The sequence below is a fragment of the Glycine max genome, chromosome 8, assembly GCF_000004515.6.
Source record: "Glycine max cultivar Williams 82 chromosome 8, Glycine_max_v4.0, whole genome shotgun sequence".
Classification (NCBI taxonomy): domain Eukaryota; kingdom Viridiplantae; phylum Streptophyta; class Magnoliopsida; order Fabales; family Fabaceae; genus Glycine; species Glycine max.
Window position 1 is genome coordinate 1,483,926 of NC_038244.2, and position 13,711 is coordinate 1,497,636.

Consider the following 13,711-nt stretch of genomic DNA (forward strand, 5'->3'; position numbering starts at 1 on the left):
AAAAAAAAGACAACACTCAAATAAACTACACGAGATGCCAGATTCCTGTACAAAATTTAAGGTGGATAAAGAATCCGCTCTGTAAAATTGGGGAGAGATCAACGTGTATTCTCTCGAGATATATATAAAAGGACTGCACGAGTTTATCTATGAAGACTAATTTTTCCCAATTATTCTTCGGGGGCTTAAAAACTACTTAACTTATTCATAGATAGTGACCAAATAGTCAATCAGAATGGTTACTCATTTTGAATAATAACTTTGTAATTATTTGGCCCCTAACCGCAAACAAGTTAATGGTTCCTGCATTATAAGGCTGACTTCTTCCTTTTCCCCGTATTTCATCCAAAAGATAGCCAAATTCACCTCAAGTCACACTAAGACCGTCCAATTGCCTCCTGGTACTATCTAGCTGATCTCTATAAATCCTCACAAAGGTGATGTCTCTACTTATAAGAGTTCCAATGAATACCTCTTCAAACAGTATGCTAGTATGAGCTAATAAAAAATCTTCTGTTGCTAGCTTGGGCTGCAATAGATGCTAGAGAGTCGTTTCATGATAGCCTCAACTAAAATTATGGAATCAATGAAAATTCCCAGCAAAAATTTCAAAGAATCAGCACTAGTTGATGCTTATAACTGAAAAGTGCCCAATTCATGACCATGTCTTGTAAGAAGTACTTTCCGCCCCTCGACCCATTCTAGTCTATAGGAGAGGTCCAAAGTATGAAGCAAGTGTTTCGGGCTGTCCCCGTGATTTGAATCCCTTGAATTATCCTACAAAAGGAAATATAGGTGGCATTACTCAATAGACGAAATAGATTTACGGCCATAGTAGATGACTTAATGACCCCAACACCGCTAATAAAAGATAGTGAAAATAGAAAAGCTTTCATCCCAAACTATTTACTTATATTCATGCATTTCAACCAACAATTCAATGTATTAGCCTGATTTCAACCAACTATCTATTATGCTTTCATCATGTACCGACTTAAACTAATAAGGAGTATCCAACTTAGAGATTGAATTTTCTTGTTAAATACAAATTTATACAACTCATTGCATCGGTTTCAGCTGAAGACCAAGTTCTAGTTTCATTTGATGGACTTAAAATAGTTTATGACAGTAAAAAAAAAGGATATATAAGAAATTACCTGAAAGTTCATCTGCCTGTCAGTTTCCAAAATATTGGCCATTATGCTTGACCTGGATGAATTAGGTGAAAATCCTTCCCAAGGAGGAACAAAGATTAGTTTGGTGCACTGGACAGGAACAAAGTTCCGGCTTAGTTTCTCCCACCAGAAAGATCCCAGTGACCACCATCTAATCAGTAGCCCATTTTCAGAAAAAGCGACCAGCCCCTATCAGTGAAGAATGTTCAAGGAATAAGAGGGAAAGAAGTCAAAGAATAATCAGTTTGAGATACTTAAAGCAAGTACAAATATCAAGGTTCATAGAGAAAAAATAACAAAATATTTGACATAAAATTGGGAGATGCACAGCACAATGGGGAGGTCTGTTGGTGCAATTATTACAAGTGGTACTGAATAATCACCAGAGAAATGTCAACATACTATCTAGCACACTCTTTATTATTGATTGAAATTTATTGAAAATCACATTATTTTGTGGGTCTCACAATATTTAGGTCACAGATATATCAGAGTTTATAGTTTGCCTAATGTAATTAAGATTCTGAATACAATAATTTTTCTTTGAATCTTAGCAATTGATATCCTTTCGAAACAAATTTTTTTTCTTCATTTGAATTGACAGTGAATTCTTTCAATTTCTTATTCAATTTATGTATTCTTTTTTTCTAAATTAAACAAAAATTTTATATATCATAATTTGGATAGCTAATTCAAAACCTACCAACTAGATCCTATCATGAAACACCAAGGAGTCAAGATTTTAATCAACACAATATGTTGGTACCTCTCCATCTGGTGAAAAGCTCAGTGCTGAAATTGCAGTAGTCAACATTGTTCCTGAAGTTGCTGCTGGGAGCAGAGTTGGAAGTCCAGGAGGCCCACTTGCATCCAAAACCTTTACCATTGTCACACTGCATAAAAAATGAAGGATCTCCATTTTAAGAAATTATTATCTCTTCAGAAATCATGGAGAGAAGAAACACAAGCAGACAACATTTTGAATCAGAAATTTCAAAAATCGAATCATAGAAGGGAGAGAGCATGAGAGAGAGGAAACAAGTTATGATAAGAACCATGGCAGAAACACACCACATAATCTAGCTATTGTAGTTGGAGAGCCCAAGGCCTTATAAACTGCACACTACAATCTCATACTTCCAATGTGGGGCTCAACTCCCATACCTTACAATTGGATCCTAACATCCCACCATGTTCCGCAGCCCCGGTGCCCCATGTGGGCTGGCTGTGGACTTGCCCTTTGACTAGTCCTAGACATGGTGAAAGGCTCTGATACCAACTGATAAGAACCTTGAGTGAACCACACTACAAAAGCTAGCTATTGTAGTTGAAGAGCCCAAGGCCTTATAAACCCCACACTAGAATCCCAAACTTCCAATATGGAACTCAAGTCCCATACCTTACAATTGGATCCTAACAAGTTATAAATACCATTATTATGTGAACTGCGAAAGTAGGTCAGGTCCATAATCAATTTCTAATTTATTTCAGTCAATCCTTTAAGGTCTTAAAAAATTGATCTATATCATCCATAGCCTACGCATGGTAATGATGGTATTAAATGAATGAACATTTTAGTCTCAAATTATTTGAAAATGGAAATTAAAACAGTTATGATGATTTACAAATGTCACCAAATGTATTTGATACGGTGATTTTCTCCATCATTTTCTGAATATGACCTTGAAGAATACAATTATCAGCAAAGAAAATTAGCAGTCAGCTACTTAGGATACAATCAGAGGTGGAACAAAGCAGTAACTATAGGGCCACCAAAACCTCTCTTTTTCCCCTCAAGTACATGAGAGACAGAACAATTGGAGAGAATGTAAACATTTCAGCCTGAACCTATTCTGATTTTAAAAATTACAGTCCATGTCTGAATACTAATAGTAATACCTTTGCATATCATAAACCCTAATTCTTGCGTTGTTAATTTCTCCAATCACATCTCCAACTGCTAGTTTGGTCCATGAATCAGTGACAGCCACCATGGGATATACACGTACAACTTCCTTTAAAGTTGTCATTGAACTCTGAAAGCATGCCTTCCGCATGACTGAGTTGCTTGGATCTATAGTCTGTAAAATGAAGTTGACCACCTGCAGATCTGACGCACTGTCACAAAAATTCATGCTTTAATCTTAAGGGGCAGACAAAACTACTAGCAAATCCTATGTTGCAGATGATTCCGTACAAAAAGATGATAGCCTCTCAAAATAGAAAATCACTCTGCTCCCAACCATCAGGAATAGAAAAGAACAGCAATAAGAGATAAGAATAGGAAATTCATTATAAGTACACAAACCCATATAAAAACAAATTTAGATCTAAAATGAAGAACTTAGAGAGATACAGACAAGATTCTGTTTGCTAGACATAAATACTAAATAGTTCTTGCTGTCAACATTAGTATATAAAACAACAAAAGTTTTCCCACTTGTGAGCTTAGTTACATGGAACAAAGGATGCCATAATGTTGTCACAAATCATGCATGTTTATCAACCTTTAAATCTTCCTTGATTGTTTTGCGTATAATTTTTTTGGGTCTCCCTCTACCCCTGGCAATAAACACATCTGATATAAAAATATAAAATATAATTTTATTTTTTTAAAAATAAAATCTACATTTAAAATAATAAAGTATCATTATTTCTCTCTAAACCTTCCTTGGATATAATTCTCTCCAAACAATAGTCCTTCACCTAAATAAAGGAACCAGTCCACAATAAGATATGCTAATATGTTTAATTTAAGGGATTCACATCTACCAAAAGGAAATTGAACAATAATCAAACAAGAAAAGAAATAAATGTAAATGAACATCTTTAAGTAGATATTGAACCAAAAACATGAAGTCAGGTGAAAAATCAATCTAGAACTAGAAGCAGTAAGATGAATCTATCCAAAACATCAATGAAAATCAGGTTAGTCTTGGTAACAAGTAGCTTTGCAAACCTTGTCAAGGTATTGAGCCGAATTCTTTGGAGAACCACGCATGATCCTTATAAGAGTCAACAAGGACACCATGTGAACAGGTGAATCAGATGCAGTGGACCAAATTTGGCTTTCAATCACAGTCAAAAAGCCTGGTATATCAGCCATAGCTAAACTTGGAAGAAGAACCTCCACCAAAGTCTTTTTAATAGAAAAAGATGCATCTGAAATTTCTTTCACTAACTTGGAAGATGGACCACTCAACTCTACTTGGAAAAAAATATCCCCAATCAGACGAGGAATCTCAGAGACAATGCATTCTTTCCATGTACTTTCCATGCCCTCTGCAAGGAGCTCAGCAGCAGTGGAGCTGTATTTCTCATTCATGGCCATAGCCAACTTCATTAACGGATGAACAACTAGCATGCCAAGACTTGGTTTTACAAGACTAGGATACCAGATAGCCAGTGCACCAGCAACAATAATGTGAGATGTCATTGCATCCTGACTTGTTCCTCCAACACAAGAAATCCAATCTTGCACTTCAAATGATTCTAACCAAGCAAGTATCTTGGATTCCTCATCTTGGGAAATTCCTTGATTTTCTGCCTTAGGAGATATACTTTCTTCTGCCATATTTCCTAGATGTTTGTCTCTACTTCCAGTTTGGGAACCCATGTTGTTTGAATCTGTAGGTTTTGAATAGCATAGAGGTAGAGGAATAGCATGAGAGGCAGCACAATGAAATATAGAGCGCGCAGCCATACGCACATGTTCACTTTCATCTTGCCAAAAAGCCACCAAGAGCTGCAAAAAGAGGAGATAGCCTTCAGAACTTGACACCAAGTAATTGGGAAGTTTTTAATAAAATAATGCATGAGCATTGTCAACCACCCAAAATATGACAAACTACAATACTAATCAAACATTAGAATTGATCATTCCAGCAATATTATCTAACAGAACAAAAAATAAAAATAAAAAAATACTTTAGTAAAATGTTATGCTGCAGCGAAGAGAATGGACTAGACTGCCAGATTTTAAGCTATCTCAAACACTCAAGAAACATGGACAAATCTCCTCTAAAGTGAGTTTGTTTCAGAAGTGAGAAAGTAAGGATGTATCCACCCTTGATTTTATTTAAAGTGCATCATAATTTTAACCCACTAATTTTTAAAGGCACATACAACATTCAGAAAACAAACTCCCTTTGTAGGAGCTTTGTCCAAGAAATACAATGTATAAGTTTCAACTGCCAATTAGTTATTTAAAACCAAAATGTGTGCTTACAAGGAAATTTGAGACAGAAAAAAGATATTTGTACCCTCAAAAGTACCTAAGCGTACCAGCGCCTGATACATGTCAGATGTACTGATGTACAAACAACAACAACCCCAAGCCTTTTCCCACTAGGGTACATATACATGCCAGCTGTTGGCATCAAACTACTGCTCTCATATCTTGGCCTAAATGGCCTTTTTCTTTCCATAAATTTCTAAACTATAGTTTTTGGACTATCAAGCAACTCTTTTCCTTTTTGAGAAATGTATAAAAGTGACACATATTTCCTAAGATGTGCAGCACTACACCAGAAAAATTGTCTTGCAAGAATGCAAATTGAACAAAAAGCAATAACATATATTGCAAAAAGAAATAAAGCATAAGATTCTAAAACAAAGAAAAATGGCTAAGCTTGACAAGAATTGAAAAGAAATAGGAAAGAGAGAAAGGCAGACAAAGGTAGAAAGAATGATGTTTGTATTTGAAGTGTAGAATACAAGAGGAAGAATTCTTTTACAGGGGGTGTTCCCTTCTCCCACTGAAAATCATAGTTTCTATTATTTACCAAAAAGATGCGTTCCTATTACAATTTCCCCAATTTAAACTACCTAACCTCCTCACTGACCCTGAAACCACCGATAACAAAATCACTAGCCTCCTACTAATTATTTCTTCTGGAATATTCCCTCCAAACCTTATTCCTCCTTATTAAGAGTTGGCTCATGCCTAATGCAGTATGATGCATCGAAATTTATCACATATTCTCGACAAACTCACAAATAATATAGGACATGTGTAAAGTCAATTGAGATTAAAATTACAGAACTACAAAAGCACTTTTACATATTACAACCTGTAATGAAGGTGGCTTCACATCTGGAAAATTTTCCAGGAAATTCCGAGTATAAAAGGCTGCTAAAGCACTGCATATGATACTATCAATCATCAGCACATTTTTTTTTCTAATTGAGTGCATTTTGAGAAAATAAATTGACTAATTATTTGATAAATTAAAGAATTCAGAATTAAAAATGGAAAAACACATTGTAAAACCGCACAAAAATCCCATTACCCACAGTAAAAGTCAAATTAGTAAGGGGGCAAAAACAGGAGAGAATCTTTGCAAGCATCATGAGAACCAGGCATGGAAAACCTCCACTATTTAGCCTATATACACTAAATATTTTTTTATTAAGAAGATTTTTTTAAAAAAATATCAAGCTTAACTGTCTCATTAACCAGGTGTCCACGCTAATTTGGGCATTTTTTTATTTTTATTCATTTGATCATTCTTCACCATTTTTCTATTAGGAAGTTATATTTATATGTTGCAAGAAAAACTTCAAGACAATGTTAGGTTTCAAATAATACCAAGAATTCACCGGCAAAACATAAAGAAACTGAGCACTAGATCCATAACACCTGGAACTATGTAAGTTAAAAATGGTTATTCCAGTTTGTGAAGAACCTCAAATAGGATTTTGAAACTTAGTAGCGTTTAAAAAATATTTCATCTGGTTTATAAAGCTTAAACTTGAAGTATGTATCCCAGATAAGTTCAGTTTAGAAGAAAAAAGGGTTTCCTCCATGGAAAAAAAAAAATTAACGCAAGACATGATTAGAAGATTTTCATTTAAAAGCAAAGAAAATGTGGAAATACAGATAACCTATTTCCACTATACCTGCTGGCTGCTGAACCAGAGTGAGACAAGCTAATCAAACGTTGGGCAAGGGACACCATCGTCAATGACCTCATTGCACAAAACTCAGATGATGATTTCCAGAGCTGAAATGTGGTTTTTAATGTCTCAGGAACTATTGAAATGAGACAAAAGAAAATAAGTCCCGACATACAGTCCAAATTACCTCTAGAGTAGCACTCTGAGCAGGAAACGTCAATGTCAACGACCCTTTATCCCCCTGCAGACCAGAAGCTACTATAAAATTTTCTGGTCTCCTCAGCTTCATTTCACTTATCAGCAAATTATCAAGCTCTCTGTCTACACTCCACAAATGTAGAAATGACAAGCTAAATCGAAGTAAGTATTCTTCAAATAGGCTAACCAAGTCATGCCCCTCTACAGTTTCTGGATTATGGTAGCTGGGATTTTGCTCCTGAACTCCCTGCTGCTTCATATTGATATTCACTGGCTTGCCACCACCATTTTCCATGGACTCATTCTTTGGATAAGAAAGCATCAATGATGCAAGATCAAAACACAGAGACACAATCCCTGGGAATGGGCTAGAGCATTTGATAGGAAGCTTGCTACTCAAAAGACCAATCAGAGAGGATGAATTCTGCATCACTGAATTTCCTTTACCTGCATTTGTTTTGGAAGAATTCAGCTCAGTCATATTTGAAATACTTGGTGACGACCTTGATGAAGTAAGCAAGTTGTCTGACCGATTTAATGGGGAGTTAGAGAATTTTGCATCATCAACTATTGGAAGAAGTAATGAAGAGACTGATGTATTTCCATTCAGCAATGTGCCAGATATGGAATTCATGCTGATGCTTTTACAAAAATGATCAAACATTGAATGTGCAGCTGTCCCACGTAGGACTCGCTCGCGTGAACCTGTCTTTACATCCCAAATGTATAATAAATCAGTAGCATCAGAAGTTCCATAATGTGTTTGACAGAGACAGGAAATATAACCTCTTGCTCCATCCCATAAAACTTTAGAAGGATAGTTCATGTGTCCAGGAAACATTCTCTCCACTCGCAGAGTCTCAAGAGAAACAAGAGCAACACATGCATCCTCTCCAACTGAAAGGAAGCAATCACTCCAAGGATACACAGTCAAAGAAGGGGGAAGAATAATTTGACGCACGGGAGCCACATGATGATGCATTACCATAATAAGACTGCCAGTGTCAAGATCCCATATACGAATCGTGCAATCCATACTTCCAGACACCAAAACCTGTTTGAAATTCCAGCTTTTGGCCCTACCCATCATTTGATGTGCTGCCAAACAAAGTACAGCACCTGTATGTCCTGAGAAGCACTGTTTGCATGCAGTAGACTTTTCATCAGGATTGGAACTTGCATCGTCCAAGCAAATCCCGTGAAACAGATCAAATCTTACAACCTCTATTTCTCCACTTAAAAAACCATATACAACAGCATAAGGAGTAAAGAGGTTCTCAGAGATAATCATGGAAGAAGAAACTACCTTCCCCTTGTAAGCATAATAATTACTCATGCTATCCACATGTGTGTTGTCTACATCATCCGAACTTGGACTCACACCAAAAGTAGGCGTAGTCTCTAGCCCATCCAGTCCCTGGAGCTGAGTCGATTTCTCAAACCAGTTGATGAAAGATACACCATCACTGATCATTCTGCATTGACGGTACAATCTACCAGGTTCATCATCACAATCATGCGTCGACCAGATTGTGGCAAGTGGTCTCCATAGTAAAGGCTCCTCATGATTAAGGCAAACTGACTTGACACAAACAAGATGTTGATTTACTTGTAGGAAGAAAACAGATAATCTCATATCAGGTTGATAATGAGTACCAGGAATCTCAGAATGAGGTTCACATTTAAAAACATCATTCTGATACAACACATTGTATATAACTGCATGACCTACATTATTCCACACAACAAATTGTACTGTAATCGAGTTTCCATATTCGTTGGCATTGCACATATTCCCCACATCATCACTTTCAAGAAAAATTCCACCAATAGCATACATTTGAGTAGAACCCCGATCCAAACCAAATAGACTGTCCACAAAAGAAACCTCTCCAATCACACTATCACCATTTAACAACCTAAACACACACCTATCTTTCAATATAAAAGCAACAGCATTCCCATACGTTAAAACTGAAACAATTTGCTCCACACCACTCAATCCCTCATAGCAAAAAGAACTCTCCGATTGACCTTTATCTCCGAGCGAACTCACCAAGCTTTCCCCTCGATCCTCCGATATCAAAACCGTCTGCTGCCTCCCAGCAGAATCAGCCACAAAAACCGAATTCCTCTTCTCGTCATCACCTAAAACTAGTGCCATAAAACTAATTGGACCAATGGATAGACTTCCATGAAACACAGTCTGGGTAATGGAAAGCGAATACGAGTCGACAATAAGAATAGTGCATTTAGGAGGCTTCCTAGGCTGAGTTTCTCTATCAATTACTCCTTCATTTCCTTCAAAAGAACACGCTATACAGACATATCTCGGCGTTGAAGGCAAAGTTCGAATTATGCGGGGAGTGCCAACCCAAGGTGGCAATTTCCTCCTGCACCGGCAATGACCACTGTTTTTGCTCCAAACACACAAAAAACCATCGCAACACGCACTAATCAACGCACTGAACTTACTTCTTCCACTTGGACCGTAAACGTGTTCTGCATCTGCGACGGGACTGCAAACGGCGAGATCGGTGATCGGTGCGGCGTGACCGCACAACACGCCCACCGCCCTAAGTTGCTGCAAAATCGAGTTGGCTCTTAGCGATTGTTGTTATTATTATTAGATAATTGAAATGAAGAGAGTGGAAATTGAAAAATACCGGTGGGGAAGTGGAGAGGGTCCACCAGATGACGGAGCCATTGGATCCGGCGGTGTAAAAGGTCGGAGTCGGAGGTTCGGGTAAAGCGGCGACGGCGGTGACGCGGTGAGGGAAGGGCGTGTCGGACCATATGCACGCCACCGATCTGCACTTCATTGATGATCAAATTTCTCACTTCATTGCTTTTCTTAGATAACGGATACACATATGTGATTTTATTACTCGATCACTCCGTTTGCGAACTTTGATTAACGAGCTTTGGTTTGAATCCAGGGGGTTTTGTTTTGACACTTGATTTGAACTTAGCCCTCAGAACCTACTATTCGTGGTTGCTTGGATTAGATTCATATTATTTTTAGAGTAAACACTTAACACACAGTTTAATCCCCAAAGCAACCTATCCTACTATTTTGTCTTTTGTACAGTTTATTTTTGGAAAGTTTAAAGTAACTCGTTTTTTAATTCTTTCAATTAACGTCTGTCACGTCTTTCCATTAATTTTAAATTATTGGGATACATATGTATAGAGAGAGTTTAGAAGTGATTAATCATCAAATTTGTTTTTAAAAGTGAGTTGTTGCATCTACAATTCCACACTAGTCAAAACCAAAATTAAAAATATTTTTAATTTCTCTTTTTTCAACTTGCTTCTTCTTCTCTCTTTTCCCCCTATCCTTCAACTTTCTATTTCTTTTATTTTATCTCTTTCATTTATCATTATTGATTCCGTGATCATAACAACACATACATTACTGCTTTTTTTCTTCTTCTCATCAATGGAGAAAAAATGTTGGGGGTTCATGGATCCATTCGATAAAGTCCAAAGAAGTTGTCGTCATGCATCCATGGGCTCAAAGAAGTCCTGGAAAAATTATTCAAAAGATCTTGAAGAATGATGATGATTTTGGGACCTAGGGAACGTTAACTCTTGTATATTGAAACACAACTTTCTGTAAATGCAAAATAGGGCAATATTAGCAATGTATTAAGATTGTTTGAAAGGTTGTCACTTGTCGGATGAAGATGCTGGTTTTGTCTAGTTTGATTGTTGGTTATGTTAGATTTGATTGAAGTACATTAATTATTTCCCTCCTTATGAAATATGAAAATGATTCATTTGGATAAAGCGATTGAAACAAAGCATGAAGGTGAAGAGAAAAGAAAATAAATAACAATGGTGTGTGTTGTTGTGATCTCAAGATCAACAGTGAGAAATGAAAGAGAAGAAGAGAGAAAAGGCACGTTGAAGACAAATAAGTTAAATAAATAAATTATTTTTTTTTGCTTTGGTTCTTGAATGTTTTCTTTTAGTTTGTGAATTTTTCATTTTGGTTCATATTAACGTGAATGCAAAAAGAGAAAAAGAATGTTAAAAAAAATCATTTTGATCCCTGAATATTTCACTTGGTCCATGTATCACTTCAATTCATATTAACAAATAACGCTTAATATTAAATAACACTTAACATGTTATCACAGCGTTTTTAACAAATAATAATATCGTTAAAGGAATATCTATTTTTGGATTAGCATGATCTATAAAATGCGTATTTAAGGTTTTTTTTTTACAATTCTCCAGACTTGATAACAACATCGCAAACTTTTAAAGATGAATTTGATAGTATACTTTATTAAAAACAAATAACCTATCACTTTCAAAAACAAAATTTTACGTTGATATTGATAATATAAAAATAAAGTTATAAATTAAAAAAAATGAAACTTAAATAAATTATCATATAACAATTATATTTAAAAAAACTTTCATATTATATAAAAGGGTTAAGTATGTTTTCAATTCTTGATATATATTTGAATTTTAAATTTTGTGTTTGCTCCTTAATATATGAAGTGATAATCTGCAAGTTAATTATTTTGAAAGATAATTTGTGACGATTTTGAAACTATCAATAATAATATAAAGAATTAAATTACAACGTCAATAAAAACTCACATGCAAAAGAAATAACCTAGGTGATGTAGGAACTTTTATTGGGTCATCTGTTTTCTCATGATTCCTATCAACAAACAAAATTGTCTTTCTCTTTTCCTCTCTTTGGAACAAGCCTCATCTATGAAGGCTTCTCCTTTATCACCATCTTTAGAGTCAAACAAAACCATTTCATTGTCGTCGTCCAAGTTCAGTCCCTAGTGTTGACTGTCAAGTAAAATTGTCCCATCGAAAATCACCCAGGTTTAATCCAATGTCAAGATCATGATTTTTCTCCTCGAAACCCAAATCTAGGACATCTGCCACCTTAGACTACATAGTCGCATCTTGATCGATGGCACCTTTGTTAACCCCGTCATTACCTTGCGTCCCTCACAAAGGTAGATCTGGTCTTGAATGCAGCAAATATTGTTTTGGATGTCGCTAAGGGATTTGAACAGCAAGGTGTTAATGAAGAAATCAGAAACGTTAGTGGGAGTGGGCGAAGAACGCATTGACGAGGCTGAGGTAGAGTTGGCCAAGCACGTCGTTTTCGAAGGCACCAAGGCCATCACCAAATTCACTAGCTCTTAATTGATTATGTGCTTTGATTTGGGTTTGTTTTTAGTTTCAAAATGAATATTGGCGGTTTTGAGCTATCACAAATCACATTAACAAATATTTAACAAATGTATCATTACTTAACTAATAATGGTAAAGATTTAAAATAAAACTTTTCAAATATCAAGGAACAAATGCAAAGGAAAAATTTATTAGGAAACAAATATAAAATTCAAATATATATTGAGGATAAAAACATATTTAAACTAATATAAAATAACTAAAACTAATGTTTAATAAGAAGAAACATCTAAATCTTTTATCCATTTCTTTTATTGAAAACAAATTATATTTTTTTATTTACGTTTAGTAGCTACACAAGTCTTCCTATTGTTCGACAATAATAATAATATGGTAAATTTATGTATGTAATAGTGTTTTTGGCAAAATTATACACAAATAAACAATTAACAATAATAATATCAAATGTGAGTCTTATCTTGACTATCAAACATGATTATCATCCATGACAAGATATTTGAGATCTAATTTGTTAAAATCTGGGTCTCACTCTCAAAAGTGAGTTTAACTCAAAACTTTTGAAGTAAAATCTAAAACAAACTGAAAGGGTGACAAAAGGGTTCTTACCTTGGAAGTTGCATAAGGAGAAGCATAATTGAAGGCAAGAATATGAGAATAAATTCAACTTTTCTAAATTAAGCAACTCATTTTAGAAAATAAGTAAATAATTTTAGTTATTAATGACACAATTAATCATTAATATTACATACATATAAATAACAAATCATAAATATATTGAAATATCAATTGTTAATTTTTTTCGTCTATAAACTGAGATTATTCAATGTACACTTACTCTTTGTAGAGAAGTCAAATCCTATAAAAATGAACTTTAGAAATTACGTGTCTTTCGCCTGATTTTAAATCTCATTTTAATAATTACACATCTATAATCAATTTCAATAATAAGTTTTCATGCATTTTCTATAGAAGTTAAATTTTTTTAATGTGTTATCTAAGTAAAAATCGCCTTACTTTCTACACAGATCTAGTTCTACAAACATACATCCCAACACTTAACTGTAACATCATTCGAGTTACTACTTAACTATTGCATTCTTAATTTCTTGTTACACTATTTTTAATTGATTGCAAGGGGACAAAAGGAGTATATTGACGATCACTGACAAATTTTTCTTTTTTCTTTTTCCTTCTTTTGTTAGGGCTATCACACAGTAGAAAGCTGATGCAAATATAAAATA

General features: G+C 35.1%; 1 protein-coding gene across 2 annotated transcripts; it reads right to left on the minus strand.

The window, feature by feature from the left end:
- Positions 1-21: 21 nt before the first annotated feature.
- On the minus strand, positions 22-10,322 carry LOC100818675 (uncharacterized). 2 transcript variants are annotated; one of them, XM_041017885.1, is made up of 9 exons: positions 9,938-10,317; positions 7,261-9,855; positions 7,077-7,180; positions 6,248-6,317; positions 4,135-4,920; positions 3,075-3,277; positions 1,942-2,068; positions 1,158-1,364; positions 22-777 (listed from the first exon to the last, which is right to left on the minus strand). In XM_041017885.1, exons 1-9 carry the CDS (start codon positions 10,091-10,093, stop codon positions 634-636), a joined length of 4,392 nt encoding a protein of 1,463 aa, XP_040873819.1. In that variant the 5' UTR covers positions 10,094-10,317; the 3' UTR covers positions 22-633. The 2 variants fall into 2 exon arrangements, 1 of the variants encoding a protein (XP_040873819.1); XR_005892501.1 differs by lacking the exons at positions 22-777; positions 1,158-1,364 and having other exon boundaries at positions 3,075-3,293; positions 9,938-10,322.
- Positions 10,323-13,711: the final 3,389 nt, after the last annotated feature.

Coding starts and splice junctions, on each gene's coding strand:
- LOC100818675 (XM_041017885.1), bottom strand. CDS start 10,093: ATGAAGTGCAGATCGGTGGCGTGCATATGGTCCGACACGCCCTTCCCT. Junction 3,278..4,134: donor CGGCTCAATACCTTGACAAG/GTTTGCAAAGCT, acceptor TCAGATCTGCAG/GTGGTCAACTTCATTTTACA. Junction 1,365..1,941: donor GCTTTTCACCAGATGGAGAG/GTACCAACATAT, acceptor CTTCACTGATAG/GGGCTGGTCGCTTTTTCTGA.